Genomic DNA, 21,543 nt, shown 5'->3' with positions numbered 1-21,543 from the left:
GGAGATTAGGAGAAATTTGTTCCCTCAGAATGTTAGTATGTGGAATTCTCTTCTCCAGAAAGCAGTGGAGGCTGGGTCAATGGGTTTATTCAAGGTCGAGTTAGATAGATTTTTGATAGACAAGGGAGTCAAGGGTTACAAAGGGCAAACAGGAAGGTGGAGTTGAGACCATAACAAGATCAGCCATGATCTTACCAAATGGTAGAGCAGGCTTGAAGGGCTGAATAACCTACTCCTGTTCCCAAGTCCTATGTTCCTATGACTATAAATGGAAAGGATAGGCATTACAATGAATAGCATAGGAGTATACTAGATTTCTAAGTCTAGGCAGGGCTAGTCAAAGCAACTTTACATGGGAGTTGTCTGTGGAAATGTAAGGGCACAAATTAGTTAAACCAAAGAACACAATATGGAGAAGAAAGGACATACTTGAAATGATTGGTCTCTAAGAGCTTAGTGGGAGAAAATATAGGGGCAGAGTAAGCAATCAGGTTGCTGACGAGGGAAGACCTGGGTTTCAATAGTGGATATAATGTAGCTGCAGAATAACAAATTGGATGAACGTTTAAAGACTGTTAAGACACACAGACCTTACTTATGCCAGAATGAAGAATGCCATTTGCTAATTAGCATACAATTTAAAAAGAAAGCGGGGTAGTTAGTGAGGAGATATATCCAAGGAAGAGCTGTTCGTTAAGTAGTTTATATATATATTAGTGGGCAGCACAGGCAAGCCAACATTTATTGCCCATCTGTTAGCCAAAGTGTGGGCTGGGGTCCCATGTACTAGATAGGGATGTCAGGTTCCCTTCCCTGAAGGACATTAATGAAGCAGCTGGGTTTGGTCATGAATTGTTTGCTGCTATTTCACTAATTACCAGATTCATTGAATTCAAATTACCAACATGGGAATTGAACTCAACGCCTTTGGGTTGCTAGACCAGTAATATAACCACACCCTGGCAATTGAGGCAAAACAGCAACATTTAGAAGGGTTATAAAGTCAAGAATTGGACCAGTAGGTTTTTAATTTAGATAAATACGGGGCACACAAGTTTAAACCTGAAAAACACATACTTGGAAATGGCAGACGATGTTTAGTCTTCCAAATGTTACAAGGACACGCTGTTAACAGCAGAATAATGAATAACATTATGAAGACAGGGCTACACTAGCTTATAATGTATCTCAGTCTATAATCCCCACTGATGTACAATATATAGGTTTAAAATTAATAGATCAATAATATTTTACCTGGGCTTGGTTGGGGGAAGCTGTCGGCTCGGCCGTCTCATGGATTGGTTAGGTGGAACCCGCATTGAGGATCTAGGTGAAGATCTGTGGAAGTTGGGATCATGTGCAGGAGGTTTCTTTGGAATTTTTTTCACCAGTCGACTCACCCATTTCTGTTGTTCTTCTGTTGAATTAGCTAGTAACAGCAGATCTTTTGCAGATGAAACATCATAGTTCACTGCAAAGGAGAAAGAACTCATTTAATGATCTTCAGTATTGATCAAATGTAAATGTTGTGTTAACCCCTCTCACTCGGAAGCCACACTATAAGGCCTATGCAGACGAAGGAGAAGAAAAAAAAATCAAGTTCTTGTTCCAGATTATTATTCAGTGACCTTTGTAGGGTACAAAAACAAGTACTGCGGAGGATGTTGAAAGTCTGAAATAAAAACAGCAAATGCTAGAAACACTCAGTAAGTCTGGCTACATCTGTGGAGACAGAAACAAAGTTAACGTTTCAGATCTGTGACCTTTCATCAGAATGGTCACCTTTATAGTGTATGTTGAGTGCCAGGGTGAAGACTGGTGATGAGCTACAGTCGAGTAAGTCACTGATGTTCGCTGACAAGGTTCGTATATGAACAACAATGAGGCAAATACCAGATGATTGTTGCACAGGAGATGGGGAAGGTGTGGAATAGAAGACATAGTAAAAGAGACAGACAAGAGAGTGAGAGGACGCAGAGGCTAAGATAGCACGTACACACAGAGACCAAGGGAGAGAGAAATGGAGGTAGCGACTGCATAGCTGAGAGAGGAAATGCATATACAAGAGTGACAAAGACAGGCTCACCAACAGTGAAACAAAGATATACAGAGTGAGAGCACACTGGAGGGAAACAGAATGTGTGCATGGGACAGAATATGAGAGAGACAGAGATAGGGGGACAGAGAGATTGAGAAACCAACAGAATAAAGAGACAAAAGCAAAATACTGTGGATGATGGAAATCTGCAATAAAAACAGAAAATGCTGGAAATACTCAGGTCAGGCAGCATCTGTGGTGAGAGATATCATTACAGCTCCTTGCTCTTGCCAAATGAAACTGGTTTCTTTCTATCTCAACTCCACTTTTTCTCCCCTTGTCCAGTATTTTCCCATCTGCATTCGCAACTTTTCAACAGCCTCTGCCCATTTAGTAGTTTCCAACTTCCTGCCCGTAACCACCACCTTTTTACGTAAAAGTCCTGTACTGCACCCCCACCCCCAAGCCCCACGCAGGACAGCCCGAAGACTCTCCCATTTCTTTCTTAAACAAAGGACCAACCAGTCTGCATCCACCTTTAACATTATGCAAAAACTTCTCCTTTGACTCCGCTCCCTTCCTTCGAATAAAATGTGTTGCTATAGATCTTAGCTATAGCTGACTTTGCAGGATATGTGGAACATTCTTTGTTCCAGTCTTACTAAGGGTTCCCTCCCTCACCTCTTTGTCCATTACACTGACGCATGTATCGGTGCTGTTTCCTGCACTCGACTCACTGACTCCAAAAGCTACCCCGATTCCACTTCCTCTCACCACAGTTCCTGTAAGGACTCCATTTATTCTCCCAGTTTCTCTATCTCATCACATCTATTTTAACGACACCATCTTCCATAGTACTGCTTCCAATACATCTTCCATTTTCCTCAACTGAGGATTCCCTTTCTCCACAGCTGACAGGGACCTTGACCATGTCCATTCCATTTCCCGCACTCTATCCTTACCTTCCATCCCACTAACCTCCACATTTAACAGATCAACCTCTGCCATTTCCGCCACCTTCAGCATAATATGACCACCAAACACATCTTCCCCTTTCCTTTCAACATTCCAAAATGACCACTCCTTCTGTGGTTCACTCCTCAATCACCTCCAACAACAACTTCTCCACACAAATCACTTGCCCATGCAAGTGCAAGAGATGCAACACCTGCCCTTTCCCTTCTGCCTACCCGAGGCTCCAAATACTTCTACCCGATAAAACAATTATGTACTTGTACATCAATGAACAAACACACACTGAAGGAAAATACCGCATGATTAGGAAAACCAATTCTTCAACCACTTAAAATTATTTGCAAACTGCAATTTTTGGTGAACTTTACTGCAGGTGGATTTTTAAATTTCAAATTATAAGCAAACCGATGGTACATTTTGCTTTGCACTATATTCTGTAAAATATGAAATATGGACACATGTCCTGATACCTGCCTTTACATGGTGCTATGAGATCCTCTTTTTTATCTATGTGATCTTTGTGGCATTTGATATGGCAACGGCGACACTCCAGAGCTGCTGGGGGTTTAAACATGTGCCACAGTGGCTTCGTACAGGCTTCACAGTTGGTTGGGAAATGGTAGAGCGTTGGTATAAATTCATGACCTTTGTGAGGAATGTAGCTTGATTTCTCTCCCAAAGCAGGAGGTTCCACAGGAAACTCTTGCTCCTTTCTACTCTCTCCCTCATTAGCATAAAGGATCTACAAAGCATACAACAAAGACATTTTAATGTCAGTCAGTTTTAAAACTTAAATCAATCATATATAACATTTTAGTTATAACAACAGCTCTTCAATATGTTTCAACCACAAAGGTTTTAAAGTCCCACTTACCTGAAATATTCTGGGAATCTCTTTGGCATCCGCTCTATATACATCACCCTGTGTAACTGGCCGAACGTGGAAAAGTTTGCTGTGAAAAAGCAGCAATGTTAAATTGACAAAATGTAAAGTCTTGGATGTGGTGTTGTGATTCTCGCATTAGCCTTTCTAAAGTTGTTTTTAAGTAGGTATGTTTTATAATTAAAATCAAGAAGAAGTGAAAGCCACTCACTGTTGTACCAGACCAGCACACCTTTCACTTTTTTTCCCACTCTCCAAAACCCCTTTTACCCTATCATGATTTTACATGGCGACAAATCTTGTGGAGAAGGTGCATTACACTCATTAAACTTCCATCACTGCATCTAACCATGGGAAATGGGGTTAAGTAGATGTGCTGAATTTAAAATGGTTACTATAACATGAAAAAATAATTGATCGCTCTACGCGGGTATATTTTTATACCTATGGAAAAAATCCAGGAAGTTCCTAGACAGAGGTAAATTTTGTTTTTAATCTCTATTTTAAATACTTATTTGTGCTCCTAAGATTGACAACTTGTAACTACATTATTCATACTAAAGCTGTGAAGTTTAATCATAGCAGCATTTATCCTCACTCAAGACAAAGCTAGGCACTAAAAAAATCTGTGCATATCAGTCTCAAATAATAATCACCAAAATTGCAATGCGCTTTATTTTAATACGTGTATTTTTTTGAATGCTTGTTATCTGCAACCCTGTTCACACAACAGGACATGGAATCTTGTCATTGCTTTGTATTATACAATGGTTAATTGAAACTGCAGATCAGAGACTTTACAAACTGTTGAAGATTTTTGGCAGGCATTCAAGAATATCTTCCACATGTGAGTGAACTGCGATCGAAAGCGAATGGGATAACAAACTTACAGATGAAACACTGATGAAGTCAGATCACACTGACAGTCTCAACACTGACAATTGTATTGTAGCTCTATTTATACAATATATTGCTCCACATTACATCTAAGTATAACTTGGGTACCTATCTAAAATCAATGGATGAATTATACAGGGTTCTCAGGAGTACAATGTGGATCCATATGCAGCACTTTCATGACACAGTGTCATAGCATCCAAAGTATATTCTGCTTTGAATGATCAAAATCATTTTAATTTGTTATTGAATTGGGAAACTAATGAATGATTTTCAGAGGTCACAAAAGGCAGCACGATTGCCTCCGGACTTAAGAAGAGCAGGTTAAAAAGGAAATAACTGTAAAAGTGAAGGAGGCCAAAGCACAGGAATGGGAAACAATTTACATCTTTGGCACCAATTGTCAGCAGACCAAACACAAAAAAGCTCCCATAACAGTGCTAAATTGGCAAACTCATTCAGTTACGGAGATAAATGATTTTGGGCTATGGAAACACTAATGATGTGGAGAGTACATAACCTTAGAAGAATACACTTAACATTAGCATTTGTTTGGTTTTAATTTGTTCTTGGGGTAGGGCATCGTTGGCAAGGATTACCCATGCCTAACTGCCCTTGAGAAGGTTGTAGTGAGTCACCTTCTTGAACTGCAGTCTATGTGGTGCAGCACCCACAGTGCTGTTAGAGGGACCAGTTCCAGGATTTCGACCCAGCGATGATGAAGGGATGGTGATATATTTCCAAGTCAGGATGGTATGTGGCTTGGAGGGAAACTTGCAGGTGGTGGTGTTCTCATGTGCCTGCTGCCTTTGTTCTTCGAAGTGTGTTTGGAAGGTGCTATTAAAGAAGCATCGGCAATTTGCTGCAATATATCTTGTAGATGGTACAAGGACTGCAGTCACAGTGTGCCAGTGGTGAAGGAGTGAATGTTTAATATGGTGGGTGGGTAGTGCTGAGTTTGCGTGTTGCTGGAGCTACACTCAACCAGGCAAGTGAGGCACATTCCATCATACTCCTGGCTTGTGCCATGTAGATGGCGGGCAGTGTTTGGGGAGTCAGATGAGTCACTTGCTGCAGAGTACCTAGCTTCTTATCTGCTCTTGCAGGAATAGTATTTATATGACTGGCCAAGTTTCAGGTCAATGGTGCCCCCACGACATTGATGGTGGGGATTTGGCAATGGTAACGCCATTGAATGTTAAGGGAAGGTGGTTAGGCTCTCTTGTTGGAGATGGCCATTGCCTGGCAACTGTGTAGCACATATGTTACCTGCCAATTATCAGCCCAAGCCTAAATGTGGTCCAGGTCTTTTATGCATTGGGGTGCAGGCTGCTTCTGTATGTGATGAGTTGTGAATAGAAATGAACACTTTGCAATCATCAGCAAACAGTGTCACTTAAGAACTTATGATGGACGGAAGATCATTGTGGAGCAGCTGAAGATGGTAGGGCCTAGGTCACAACCTGGAGGAACTCCTGCAGCGATGTCCTGGGTCAGGATGGTTGGCCTTTAACAACTACAACCATTTGCCTTTATGCTAGGTTTGACTCCAGCCAGTGCAGAGTTTTGTTCCCGATTTCCACTGACTTCAATTTTACTAGGGCTCCTTGATGCCACACTGGGTCAAATACTTTCTTGATGTCAAGGGCAAACATTCTCAATTCACCTCTAGAATTTAGTTCTTTCATCCATATTTGGCTGCAAATAGGTCTGGAGCCGAATGGTCCTGGCAGAACGCAAACGGAACATCAGTGAGCAGGTTATTGCTGAGAATGTTGCTTGATAACATTGTGGACAACACCATCCATCACTTTGCTGATGATTGAGAGTAGGCTGATGAAGCGGTACTTGGCTGGATTGAATTAATTTGGCTTTGTGGACAGGATATATCTGCATAATTTTCCACTTTGTTGGATAGATGCCCAAGTTGTAGCTCACAGCTACCATGCTTGTAACACAAGACCTCTAACTTCGTGCCAAATCAGAGGTGAGTTTGGATAACCCAAACACAACGCTTGCAGGACCCTTATAACTTAGTGCATCATCCATTCCCTTAATACTATTTTTATATGAATAAATGTAGCTACTTACTCTATATCCAACACCATAGAAGGATTAGACAATTCTTTGTCCTGCTCACTGTCATAAAATAGAATCTTCTTACTGCTCACAACTACATACTGTAAAACAAAAGAAAATATATGCTTGCTTCAGAGCAATCTAAACTAATACAGACAAGTCCTGAAGCTGTTTTTTTTATTAAACTTTGTAAATTGATTTCTTTTTATATTCAGATTGTTATAAAACCATGTTTTATATCAAAAATGACTTTATTTATTGAGTGGGCTGAACCCACAGGATAAGTTTTAAAAAGATTAACAAGAGTAGTTTTAAATGACTTAAACAACAGTTCTTAAAATGAACAAACATTTACACAGCTTTGTAATTTGCAAGGTGAAGTTATCAGAAAAGAGTGCTGCTGTCTGGAAGTAGCCCACCAGGTCAATCAATGTAAATGAGTGTGAATAGCCCATCCCTTGAACTATACACAGACATAATCTGTTTATTTAGGTAGGTGTGGACCAAGTCGCTAAACTCAATTACGATGGACAATGGACCTTGGATGAAAAGAAGGCTCGAAACGTTAACTGATTTCTTCTCCGCCGATGCTGCCAGACCTGCTGAGTTTTTCCAGGTAATTCTGTTTTTGTTTTGGATTTCCAGCATCCGCAGCAGCTTTTAGCTTTTTGTTTTTAACCATTTAATCTAATCACTTTAAACAAAGGACCTGGAATGAGGCTTCCCCAGCTTGCTATGACCATATTTAGCAACTGGCTAGTTTGTGAATGGAGGTCATGTGATAGCAAGCTAACCTTTAGCGTTAGAAAAGAAATTGCTTCCCCAGGTTAGAGTCAGACAAATCATGAGTGGGTAACAACGAGAAGAGAATGCTTGGTCCCTCTCTCCACCCATTCTGCAAGCATGTGCCCTGCCTGTATCTGACTAGCTAAACACCGCAGGCAGCATCTTCAACGTGAACCAAACAGCTAAGATAAAAACAAAATACTGCGGATGCTGGAAATCGGAAACAAAAACAGAAAATACTAGAAAAACTCAGAGCTCTGAAGAAAAGTCATACAAACTCAAAACGTTAACTGTTTTTATTCTCTCCACAGATGTTGCTAGACCTGCTGAGTTTTTCCAGCATTTTCTGTTTTTGAGCCAAACAGCTGCTGACTTCAGTGGAAGAGACAGAGATCACCTTCAACGCTTTAAATCGTCTCTGCACAGAATCCGGAAAATCAGCGAACATGGCCTGAAACCATCCAACAGGTCAATCTACAGGATCCATACATGATTGACTTTCTTTTGGACACGCTTAAACAATTTAACCTACCCTCTCTCTTTGTTACTTCTTCTGCATGGGTGTGAGAGTCATGTGGATGCACGTGAGTGTGTGAGTTGGAGTGTTTTTTAAAATCTATCAGGTGTTAAGGACAATAAACACTATTTCCTTTTCCTTTAAAAACTTACAAGAAAACCTGTCTCTGTGTGCCTTTCACAATCACAGCACTTAAACAGTTAAATACTTACTAACTTGACAAGCAAATTCTTTAAAGACATTTGTTGTGATCAACTGCGAGGCGGATAGAGAGGGGAGCCACTGCACCACTTCTCACCCGGCTGTAACAAGATACTGAAACCAAAATATTTCTGTTCCGTCCCTCTATTAGAACTCATCACAACATCAAAACAGCAGCTTGCATTCATAAAGCACTTTTAACACACAAAAACATCTCAAAGGGCTTCACAGAGGTATAAAGGGACAAACATGGACACCATATTAGGTTAGTGGTTTGGTCAAAAAATGCATTTTGAAGGAAGGGGCAGATGGATTGAGGGATAGAATTCCACAATGTACTGGCATGGTCACCAACAGTGCAGCGAACAGTGGGGGTAGGCATGGGAAGGAGTAGGCTATTCAGCCCCTTGAGCCTGTTTACCTGTTCTATTAGATTATAGCTGATCTGTACCTCAACTCAATTTATCTGCCTTTGCTACACATTCCTGGCTAACCTTAACTGACCAAAAATTTATCAATCTCAATTCACTCAGCATTCATGGTCTTTCGGTGGAGAGGATGTATGAGCGACCAAAATCGGAGGAAGAGAGTTCTGGTTGTGGTTTTGGTTCTAGAGGAGATTACTGATATAGGGATGGTAAAGGCTAATGGAGTTAAAGATGTAAATGAGGATTTTAAGTTTACCGTATTGGGCATCTGGAAGTCAATGTAGATCACCAAGGATATTAGGAATAGGTGAATAGGACTCCATGCAGGTTAGGATATTGGCAGCATAATTTTGGATGAGCTGAAGTTTAGAGTGAGGAAGAAGGGAGGCCAGCATTGAAATAAGAGTCTTGAGCTGACAACGGCAAGACTAAGATTTTCAACAGCAGATTGGCTAGGGCACAGGCAGAAATGAGGCTTGTTACAGAGGTGGAAGTCTTTGCGATCAGCAAGATAAAGCGCCAGAACCTCAGCAACATTAAATAAGATATACCGGTTGTAAACAGTTTGATTCAACCCAAAACATTGGACAGGGAAGGGTAAATGGAATTAATAACAAAGATATGGAGTTTGTAGTGAGAGTCAGAGACAACGACTTTACTCTTGCCAATGAGTTTTAGAGTGAGAAATATGTGGGTCCATGACTAGTCTAATAAACTTAAATAAAAGCAATTACAAGAAATGTAATCAATTACAATGAAGAACAAGGTTGGCTAAAGTGGGTTGGGTAAATAAGTTAAAAGGTAAGGCGATAGAGAAGCAGTAGCAGACATTTAAGGAGGCATTTCAATAGCTCTCAACAAAAATATCTTCCATTGAGGAAGAAAGACTTAACCACGGGTGGTGCATCCTTCTAAGCAAGTTAAGGATGGTTATCAATTTGAAAGAAAAGATGATAGAACTAGTGGTCGGCCAGAAGAATGGGGAAGTTTTAGAAACCAGTAAAGGATGACAAAAAAAGGGAGAAATTGGAGTACGAGAGAAAATAAAAAGAAATATAAAAAACATACAGTAAAAGCTTCCACAAGTATATAAAAAAGAAAAGTAGCTAAAGTGAGCATTGGCCCCTTAGAAGGTGAGACTGGGGAATTAACAATGGGAAACAAGGAAATGATAGAAGCTTTGAACAAGTATCTTGTATCCGTCTTCACAGTAGAAGACACAAAAAACATCAAGAACAGTAGAAAATCAAGAGGCAAAAGGAAAGGAAGAACGTAAAATAATCACTACCACTAGAGTAAAAGTAATGGGAATACTAATGGGACTTGAGGCTGACAAGCTCCCTGAATCAGATGGCCTGCATCCTAGGGTCTTAAAAGAAGTGGCTGCAGGGCAAATGGATGCATTGGTTATAATCTTCTAAAATTCCATCTATTCTGGAAAGGTTCCAGTGGGTTGGAAAGCTGCAAATCTAAACCCTCTGTTCCAAGAAAGGAGGCAGACAGAAAGTAGGAAACTGTAGGCCAGTTATCCTAAAGTCTGTCATTGGGAAACGCTAGAATCTATTATTAAAGAGGCAGCAGCAGGACATTTCGGAAATCATAATACAATCAGGCAGAGTCAATGTGATTATGTGAAAGGGAAATAGTGTTTGCCAAATTTATTAGAGTTTTTTAAGGATGTAATAAGCAGTGTGCATAGGAGGAAACAAGTAGACGTGGTGAATTTGGATTTCCAAAAGGCATGCGATAAGGTGCCACATAAAAGGCCACATACAAGAGCTCATGGCGTGGTAGGTGGGGGTGTGCTATATTAGCATGGATAGAAGATTGGCTGACTAACATGAAACAAAGTTGGGATAAATGGGTCATTTTCAGGATGGCAAACTGTAACTAGTGGAGTGTCACAGGAATCATTGCTGGGGCTTCAACTATATTAATGACTTGGATAAAGGGATCAAATGTATTGCAGTCAAACTTACTGATGATACGAAGGTAGGTAGGAAAGCAAGTTTTGAGGAGGATACAATGTGTCTGCAAAGGGATACAGATAGGTTAAGTGAGTGGGCAAAAAATTGGCAGGTGGAGTACAGTATTATGTGGGAAAATGTGAGGTTGTCCACTTTGGAGAAATTTATCCTCGTGAAGTCATAAATAGCTGAACCATCATCCTGAGACTGTGATCCCCAGTTCTAGACACTCTAGCCAGGGGAAACCGACTTCCAGCGTCTACCCTGTCAAGCCCTCTCAGAATCTCATATTTCAGTGAGATCACCTGTCATTTCCCTCAAGTCCAGAGAGTATAGGTCTAGACTGAATCTCTCTTCTCAAAACAATATTCTCATCCCAGGAATCAACCTAGTGAGCCCCTCTTAAGATGAGTATATCCTTCCTTTGATATGGAGCCCAAAACTGCACACAGTATTCCTGGTGTTGTCTCACCTTTGCCTGTACTGTTGTACTCCAATCCCTTGCAATAAGGCTGACATACCATTGCCGAATTGCTTGCTGTACCTGCATGTCAACTTGCCGTGTTTCATGTACTAGGACATCCCAATCCCTCTGAACATTTACCAGTTTCTAACCATTTAAATGTTCAGTTTTTTTTGTTCTTTAATAACCTCACATTTTTCCACAATATGCTCCATCTTTTCTTGCCCACACATTTAGTCTATCTATATTCCTTTGTAGACTCTTTGAATCAATCACACAGCTTGCTTTCCCAACTAGCTTTGCATCATCAGCAAATTTAGTCCCTCTGTCCCTTCATTTAAATCATAATATAAATTGTAGACAGCTGAGGCCTAGTATCCTTGTGGTACCTCACTATTAACAACCGGCCATCCTAAAAATGATCTATTCATCCTACTCTCTGTTTTCTGTCCTTTAACCAATCCTCTAACCATGCTAAAATACTACCCCCAACCCCACAAGCCTTAATCTTGTGTAACAACCTTTCATGCAGCACTTTATTGAATGTCAATAGACATCCACTGGTTCCCCTTGATGTACCCTGCTAGTTGCACACTCAAAAAAACTCAAATTTGTCAAATACAATTTCCTTTTCATAAAACCATGCAGACTCTGCCTAGCCATATTATGATTTTCTAAGTGCCATTATCACTTCCTTAATAATGAAGTCAGCATTTTTCCAATGACTGATGACAGGCCAAATGGCCTGTAGATCCCTCTGTTTTCTCCCTCCTTTCTTTATTGAATAGAGGAGTTATATTTGGTATCTTCCAATCCACTGGGGCTGTTCCACAATATAGGGAATTTTCCACAATATAGGGAATTTTGGAAGATCACAAAGAGTGCATTTATTTCTCTGCGGCCACATCTTTCAGAACCCTAGGGTGTAGGCCATCAGGTCCAGGGTATTTGTTGGCTTTGGGTCCCATTAGTTCCTCCAGTACTTTTTTTCCTTACCAATATTAATTACTTCAAGTTCTTCATTCTCATTAGACCCTTGATTCCTCACTATTTATGGCATGTTTTTGTATCTCTACTGTGAAGACAGACAAAATACTTGTTTAATGTCTCTTCCATTTCCTTATTCCACATTATAATTTCTCCTGCCTCAGCTTCTCAGGGACCCACAGTTACTTTTGCTACTCTCTTCCTTCTTACAATGTGTTTTTGTATTTCCGGCTAGTTAACTTTCATGTTTTATTTTCTCATCTATCAATATTTGGTCATCCTTTGCTGATTTTCTAAAACTCTCTCAATCCTCAGGCTTACTTTTCTTCCTGGCAATATTATAAGCCTCTTTTTTTAACCTAATATTATCCTTAATCTTTTTAATCACCCATGGATAGAGCATTTATTTCTCAAAGGACTGTATACATGCTGAGAATTATTAAATATTTAAATGTTAGTAATTACTAATCTACAGATATAACCTTTAATTTAATTTCCCAATATGCCTTAGCTGATACTTCCACTGTCCCACCACATATAATGACTTATTGAGGTTTAATACTCTAGTTTTGGGTTTATGTACATCACTCTCGAACTCAATGTGAAATATTAGTTTTTATGATCACACTTCCCGAGGATCCCTTATTATGAGATTACTAATTAACCTTGTCTCATTACAAAGACAAGATTTAAGATAATCTCAGAATTGTTACGATGCAGAAGACCACTATTTGGCCCATCATATCTGCCCCAGCTCGCGAAATGAGCATTACGGCTTAGTGCCGTTCTCCTGCCTTTTCCATGTACTCTTGCACGTTGGTTCTATTCAAATAATCATCTAATGCCCCAATTGAACCTGCCTCCGCCACGCTTCCAGACGGTGCATTCCAGATCGAAACCACTCTTTGTGTGAAAAAGTTTTTTTTCACGTCACATTTGCTTCTTTTGCAAATCACTTTCAATCTGTGCCCTCTCATTCTTGATCCTTTTAAGAATGGGAACAGTTTTTCCCTTTCTACTCTATCCAGCCCTCTCATGATTTTGAACACCTCTATCAAATCTCCTCTTAGCCTTCTCCTCTCCAAGGAGAACAGTCTCAACCTCTCCAATCTATCTTCATAACTCAAGTTTCTTATCCCTGGAACCATTCTTGTAAACCTCTCCTACACTCTCTCCAATGTGTTCACATCCTTCCTATAGTCTGGCACCCAGAATTGTACACAATACTCCAGGTGAGTTCTAACTAGTGTCTTATATAAGCTCATCATAACCTCACTGCTCTTGTACTCTATGCCCCTATTAAAGCAGCCCAGGATACTATATGCTTTATTAACTGCTCTCTCCACCTGTCCTGCCACCCTCAATGATCTATGCACATATACACCCAGGGACCTCTCTCCTGCACCCCCTTAAGAATTGTACTCCTTATTTTATATTGTCTCTCCATGTTCTTCATAGCAAAATGCATCACCTCACACTTTTCCGCATTGAACTTCATCTGCCACCTATTTGTCCAGTCCACCAACTTGTCTGTCCTTTTCAAGTTCTACACTGTCCTCCTCACAGTTTACAATGCTACCATCTGCATTTGTACCATCTGCAAACTTTGAAATTGTCCCCTGCACACCTAGATCTAGATCATTAATATATATCAGGAAAAGCAAGGGTCCCAATACCGACCCCTTGGGAACTCCACTACGAACCTTCCTCCTGCCTGAAAAATATCCATTCACCATTACTCCCTGTTTCCTATTACTCAGCCAATGTTGTATCCACATTGCTATTGTCCCTTTTATTCCATGAGCTAACTTTTCTCACAAGTCTGTTGTGTGGCACTGTACTGAATGCCTTTTGAAAGTCCATGTACACCACATCAATAGGATTATCTTCATCAACCCTCTCGGTTACCTCTTCAAAAAACTCCAGCAAGTTAGTTAAACACGATTTCCCCTTTACAAATCCACGCTGGCTCTTGCTAAACAATCCACAGTTTTCCACGTGACTGTTAATTCTATCCGAAATAATTGTTTCTAGAAGCTTCCCCACCACTGAAGTTAAACTGATTGGTCGTTAATTGCTGGGCTTATCCCTACAACATTGTTTAAACAAGGGTATAATGTTTTCAATTCTCCAGTCCTCTGGCACCTCCCGAGTCTAGGGAAGGCTGAAAGATTAAAGCCCGTGCCCTGCAATTTCCACTCTCACTTCCTTCAATATCCTTGGATGCATCTCATCCCGTCCCAGTGCCTTGTCAACTTCAAATACTGACAGTTTATCCAACACTTCCTCCTTATCAATTTTGAACTCTTCTAGTGACAGAGTTTCCTCCTCTGTCACTTGGCTGCTTCCTTGGTAAAGACAGATACAAAGTATGCATTTAACACCTCAGCAGCCCTGCCCCCTGCCTCCACGTATAAATCCCATTTTTGGTCCTTAATAGGCCCTACTCCTCCTTTTATCATCCTTTTAATATTTGTCTGCCGATAGAAGATAATCTCTTGCCTGCTTGGTTCCACAATGTACTGTTTTAGGAAATCTTTATGTATACATTCCATGAACTCATCCTCCAAACTACTTTTGCCAGTCTGATTTTGATTTCTCAAGTCTATAAAAAATTGAAGTCCCCATGACTATCGCATTGCCTTCGTTATAAGCTTTTGTCCATGTTGTCTGTCTTTTCACAATGTCAAGTGCTCTGGAATATTTAGTTTCATCCTTTGTCACCATGCAATAAAGTTTCTGTATTTGTTATTCATTCGATAAAACCCTTATTTATGCCATTAATTTGTTTATTCGTAAAAACTGCTTTGTGTATTCACACCTCTTAATTAGCAGGTGGTGGTGAGCTGCCTTTTTGAACTGCTGCAATTCATGTGGTGTAGGTACACCCACAATCCTGTTAGGAAGGGAGTTCCAGGGTTTTGACCCAGCCACAGTGAAGGAACGACGATACTGTTCCAAGTCAGGATGGTGCGTTACCATTATGATTATTGTTTATAAAACTCTGTCCTCCCTGTCCCTCTGCTCATCTTTAACTAAGTCACTACACTGTTTGATGGCCTTGACTTTTCTTAGATTATAAATTTCCTCTGAATGAACACCCACCCCTTAAGTTTAAGCTCCTATCTACAGCCCTAGTTATTCAATTTGTGAGGATGTCAGTCCCAGTCCAATTCAACTGCAATCCTCTCCACAAACACCCACATGTAGTAGTTGTGGCACACCATTTGCACTTTCGACTCCATCCAAACTTGTTTTATGTATTTATTTAAAGTTCATATCAACTTCCTTCATATCAACTTAGCTGATAGTTTTTGAACTAAATACTTGATATAACTAAACTTCTAGTTAGATTAAATTAAATATTTACCTGCAACACAAACCACAAGTCATACTGGAGGTAAAAAGCAGCAATGTCCACCCATTTCAAATTTCCATTTTCACCTTCCTTTGTACCACACTGTAGAGCAGCACATTCTGTTTACTTTTATACACCTTCTTGAGCCACACCCAGTTACAAGGTGCTCATTCAGTTTCCTGCTCACAGTAATTAGCTCCCATTCAGGCAACCACTGATCGACTGTTAACTGCCACTGATAAACTTAAAAGAAACTGTCTAAGTTAAATTTTTAAACAAGTTAAACTAAATTTCAGATTGAGACTACTCATCCATCATCCAGAGCTTAGCAGAGAGCTCCACTCTCACCAAATTCTAAATTTATATTCTGTTTATGAAACACTTTGTTTATGACAACTCTTTGCGACCACTTGCACAGGGGATGGTTGGTAGTGGAGAAACAAAGCTGGGGATTACCTTTGCTCTCCAAGATGATCTTGGAATAGTGAGCAGACCGAGATCTGATAACACTTGATGTGGTCCAACCAGATTTAGTGATGGTTACCTGGATGCATTGGTATCCATATCCCTTGAACTCAAGGGAACAATTATAGGGAGGAGGAGCAACCAGAGTTAAATCTTTAATATGGGCTAGGGGAATTCTATGAACCAGAATGACCACAATTTTTATTTACATAAAAACTTAATCCAAAGATTGCTTTTTCAGGGAAAATTTTATATGAAATATTATATTAATTGTTATCTGCAAATCGGCCAAATTGTCCAAGTAGAATTTAGCAAAGTCATGTATCAAAGCACCTAAAACTATATGTAGGTATATTCTTTACCCATTCTGCTAACCACCTTTGATGTGAGCCACATAGACATATTACTGGCTGTACCATCGCAAATTCATCGCCAGAATCCAGAGGCCTGCAAATACCAATCCCAAACTAAATTTCAAACACATATTTTATCAAGCTGATGAATGTTAATCCAGATAAACACTTAAAGGGATCTACTTTGAAAGGAAAAAACACACCTGTTTTCGCCATAGGAATTTCTTTGTGTTGTTTCTCATGGGCAAGGAAAGCCAACCTTCCAATCTGGATTCTAAAAAACAATGGAAATGCAATGAAAAAAATACACTGGCAGTTGATCAAAAATTCTGGGAATCCAATGGAGTGCTATTTGTACTTGGTTTCCTGACAGTTTTTACACCCAGCAATGTATTTTGTACATTTTCTAAATATAAGAAAACTAATCAGTTTTACTTCTTGGTCCATGTCAGAATGCAGCATGACCTGGACAATATCCAGGCTTGGACTGACAAGTGGAAAGTAACAGTCATGCCACAGATGCACCAGGCAATGACCAACAAGAGAGAATCTAACCTTCACCCCTTGACATTCAATGACATTACCGTGGCTGAATCCCCCACCATCAACATCCTAGGGGTTACCATTGACCAGAAACTGAACTGGACTGGCCATATAAACACTGTGGCTACAAGAACAGGTCAGAGGCTTGGGATCCTGCAGCAAGTAACTGACCTCCTGACTCCCCAAAGCCTGTCCACTATCTATAAGACACAAGTCAGGAATACTCCCCACTTGCCTGGATGAGTGCAGCTCCAACAACACTCAAGGAGCTTGATACCATCCAGGACAAAGCAGCGCGCTTGATTGGCACCTTGCCAACAAACATTCTCTCTCCCCACCACCGATAAATAGTGGCAGCAGAGTGTACCATCTACAAGATGCACTGCAGGAACTCCCCAAGCCTCATGAGGCAGCACCTTCCAAACCCATGATCATTACCATCGAGAAGGACTAGGGCAGCAGATACATGGGAATGCCACCACGTGGACTTTCCCCTCCAATTCACTCACCATCCTGGATGAAAGTATATCGCCATTCCTTCATTGTTGCTGAGTCAAAATCTTGGAATTCCCTCCCTAACAGCATTGTAGGTGTACCTACACCACATGGACTGCAGCGGTTCAAGAAGGCAGCTCACTACCACCTTCTCACGGGCAATTAGGGACGGGCAATAAATGGTGGCCTGGCCAGCGACACCCACATCCCATAAATGAATTTTAAAAGGCTGTCAGAACTTGTAACCCATCTTACTGATAAACAGAAATCCTCGAAAATTTCTGTCAGGCTGGAAGCACATCTTCACACTCCATCGGAGTATCAATTTATGTACCTGTCTTAAACTGAAGAAATTTAGAAGTCAAACCTGCAGAACATTCCATTTTGTCTTCAGTCCTCATTTGAACTGGAGCTTTTCCTCACCGTTTATTACTACAAACACTATGCACTCAGTTACAATAATACCCAAAACTTCTTATAAATAATTAAAATTTGACAAGTCCATAAAATTCTTGAACTGAAACTTGTCCAAATTATGGGATTCTCACTCATTCACTTTTCCAAGACCGCTTCATCCAATTCAGGGTCATAGGGAGTCGAAGCCTATCCCAACAAGGAATGGACGCTAGGCGGGGTACACCCAGGACAGGGCACCAGTACATCACAGGGCGCGCGCGCGTGCGCGCACGCACACACACACACACACACACACACACACACACACACACACACACACACACACACACACACACAGGGGGGGGGGGGGACAATTTACCATAGTCAATCCACCTAACCAGCACGTCTTTGCGCGGTGGGAGGAAACCAGAGCACCCAGCGGAAACCCACAGAGACACAGGGGGGGGAATGTGCAAACTCCACACAGACAGACATGCGAGGTTAGATTTGAACCAGGGTCCCTGGAGCTGTGAGGCAATAGCGCTAACCACTGAATTATGGGATTCTCTTTAATATTATCTTATCTAAACAAGGTAAAACGTGCATGATCCTAGAATCTGCATTATAAGCCAGAACAAAAGCCATATAATTAACAATCAAGAGGTTAGGGTGATCAGCCATGCAACGATTTCAATTAAAAGTTAATAAGCAAGTCACACTTCAAGACTTGCACGGGCTCTTTTGGGTGAAAGTATTGATTAAAATTAACTCCTACAAACAGGTCAGTGCCAGTACAAAAGATTAAGAGATAGCTTTTTATAAAGGTAATATTTTCTTTTCTTCATACGCCTGCATACTCCATTTCAAACAACATTTTGGCATCTCAATCTTTGCATTTACAAAGACTGTTAGACAAACCCTAATAATAGAGTTTTTTTAAAAAAAGCAAATGGCGTTCAAGTCACATGCAGTATGTCACCTGCAGAATCAGGTTCAAGATCAGGATCAGAGCCAGGATCAGACGGTGGACGTACAATGGACTCTGTGTCTTCGTCTGAGTCAGACTCAGAATCAGAAAGGTAAGAATAAGAGGGCTTAGTGGCGAGGGTGACAGAGGTGGAAGAGCGTTTGTAGCTAAAAGTCATGGACTCCGTTGTGTGGGACTGAGTTATACGAACTGAGAAAACCAAGGCAACAAACAAGTAGAAAAGATTTATATTTTACATAGTTTGTTAGTATAAAAAAAATTAGAAAATAAAAAAACTAACCTGAACAGAAATAATCAGGTAGCAGAAAGAAGAGCAAAGGTAAGTTAAATACAAATTTTTGAAGTCTGTAGTGTGTGTTTTTGTAGCTTGATAAATGCAGCTATATTTTATATTGCTACACAAAATAACTTTGTTTTGAAAGTGCTTTAATAATGGCACATCTCTTAAAAAAATATTAAATTTCTACACTGGTTGAGGTAAGAGTGAAACTTCATTTCATTTTGTTACCTAACTAGCGCTGTGCATTCATGTCCACCAGGAACGGGTTGAGTGCCCAAACACATATTTGCTTCAGGCTCTCTCAGTACAACTTAACAAGTCTATTTTGCTCTTCCATTGAATTGTTGCATATTTTATGTATTTAGCCCTAGTCTTACAATGATTTCTAATTTGTGCAACAGTGAAAAGGTGCTGTCTGTTGAAGATGTTTGTGATCATTTAATCCTGGATATGATTTTTGTTTAGTTTCACAACTACTTTTCTTATGTTCCCTATTCCTGAAAGCAACAGCTTTTATTTTAAGCAAGGGTAGGCCAAACCAGATCAAATGACCCAAAACTTTAAATGCCTCTTCATAATCTATAGGAGACTTCTGGTGTTGAAAGGCATATCAGGCCATTTCGTCCCCTGCTCCCAAAAACATGAAACACTCTTGCACTCACAAACTGAACTACTTGTTTTCCTTATAGCTCAGCACTTTTGTAGTCATGACAATTTATGGAGAGATTAATAATACCTTGCAATAAAGGAATTAATGGACAAGCTAATTGAATCAAAGGTCTTCTGCTACGGTGAGAACCATGCTTTGAAATAGCCCTTCACCCAATCCTAAAATGCCGAGTCCTACACCCAACCTGATATTTATTCTGCGCCTTCGGGGGGCAATTAATTGGCATATCAAATATTTCTAACACAAGTCTATTCTACATATCCACTATTTTATCGGGAAAGAAAAATGCTTTCAAATCTCTTTTTAATCTCACTGACTCTGATCCTATGTCCTCTAGTTTTGCTCCTCTCACTCAAAGGCAAATTAGTTTGTTCACATCAACATTATCTACAACGCTCAGTATTTAATGCCACCAGGATCTATTTTCCACCAATGAAAAGTGTTCAGTTCCATAAGCCCCTCTGCATAACTTAACAGTCCTAGTATCAACCATACTGCTCTCCTTTGAATCCTCCCAAAATATCAGTATCCTGGCTTCTACAATATTAGCAAATTCAGGAGTTAAGCAATGTTTAATAAAACATTACAGGAAAAACAAACTCAAAACGTACCACCGATTTCTTGGATTTAAAACAATATGTGTTAGAAAAGTAACCAGAAACTAATTATAAATGTGAAAAATAACCAAAATACATTAAACATCTCTCAGGTATAATTTTCTTTCCAAAGGCCGTAAACATAGTTTAGCATAATTCCCTTTATTAGGCTATCATACACCAAGACATCGGCTTTATTTAATGGAATAATTTGTTGAATTTTAAAGGTAATTACTTCAATACCCAAAGATAATAAGTCTCATTTTGGGGAAATAAAAACATACATACCAGGAAATCCATCATCTGCTTCTGCATCACCAGGCCCACTGCCAATACTAGTAGTGTCAAGTCCCACCTGCACTAATTGCAGCTGAGAACGAAGTTGTTCAATATCACTGTCTTTGCTGTCTAGTGCCATCTGCAGCTCAATTCGCACCTGGCTTTCATCTGCAATTTGCTGTTGGAAGATTAAAGTTATACAAGTGAATTACACCTACAGATCCCAGCAAATTCTTTAAAAAACAACACAAATATATTACTCTAGAGCTATTACAAATACCCAAATTTCCATTTCAACATTAATAAAATGCTCACATTGTTTTTCCAAATCATTTTTATTTACTTTCTCATTTCTAAGAATGCCTTCTGCCCTCAATTTTGCAGGTCCTACTTTTTTCATGGAAAAGTAGAGTTTGATGTTTTAAACCCTCAACTCACACAATAAGCTGCCAAAAAAGGTCAGGTTGCATGCTAATGAAATTTCGTCCTTATATGGTAGAACTACTTTATATGTTTGTCAGTAGAATGGACACAGCATAATAGACCTATTCAGTATATAAGTTGCCATTTAGCCCAATGTATTTCTGCTGGATCAATCACCACATTTAATCCTAGTGCCCTGCTCTCTCCCTAGGGCCCTGTACATACCTCTGCTTCAAATATTTATATATGACTGTCAAGATAAATAAAATTATGACACTGAACGAGGCCATTTGGCTCAAGAGGTTCATGTAGTGTAGCCCTAATCCCATGTGCCAAATCCTTTATTCCATCTTCTTCACACCTATTTTTAAAAAGTTGATACAGTCACTGAATCCCCAGATCTATTTGCTCTTCTACACTGGCCAACTTGCCCCAAGAATCTATTTACTAAAACCCCAAAAAGTACAACTCACATC

General features: G+C 40.0%; 1 protein-coding gene across 1 annotated transcript in view; it reads right to left on the bottom strand.

Annotated features, from left to right (window-relative positions):
- The window catches only part of rock2a (rho-associated, coiled-coil containing protein kinase 2a), a 233,604-nt gene that overhangs the window by 10,011 nt on the left and 202,050 nt on the right, over positions 1–21,543 (bottom strand). Inside the window, exons 26-31 of the mRNA XM_078541605.1 lie at positions 20,654–20,822; positions 16,601–16,671; positions 6,885–6,973; positions 3,888–3,966; positions 3,488–3,755; positions 1,255–1,471 (exon numbers count right to left, since the gene is read on the bottom strand). Of these exons, the coding sequence (XP_078397731.1) occupies positions 1,255–1,471; positions 3,488–3,755; positions 3,888–3,966; positions 6,885–6,973; positions 16,601–16,671; positions 20,654–20,822 (893 nt within the window). The remainder of the gene's footprint in view (positions 1–1,254; positions 1,472–3,487; positions 3,756–3,887; positions 3,967–6,884; positions 6,974–16,600; positions 16,672–20,653; positions 20,823–21,543) is intronic.

This window comes from Cetorhinus maximus, chromosome 5 (genome assembly GCF_964194155.1).
Source record: "Cetorhinus maximus chromosome 5, sCetMax3.hap1.1, whole genome shotgun sequence".
NCBI lineage: Eukaryota > Metazoa > Chordata > Chondrichthyes > Lamniformes > Cetorhinidae > Cetorhinus > Cetorhinus maximus.
This window is presented reverse-complemented; position numbering and strand designations above follow the sequence as displayed.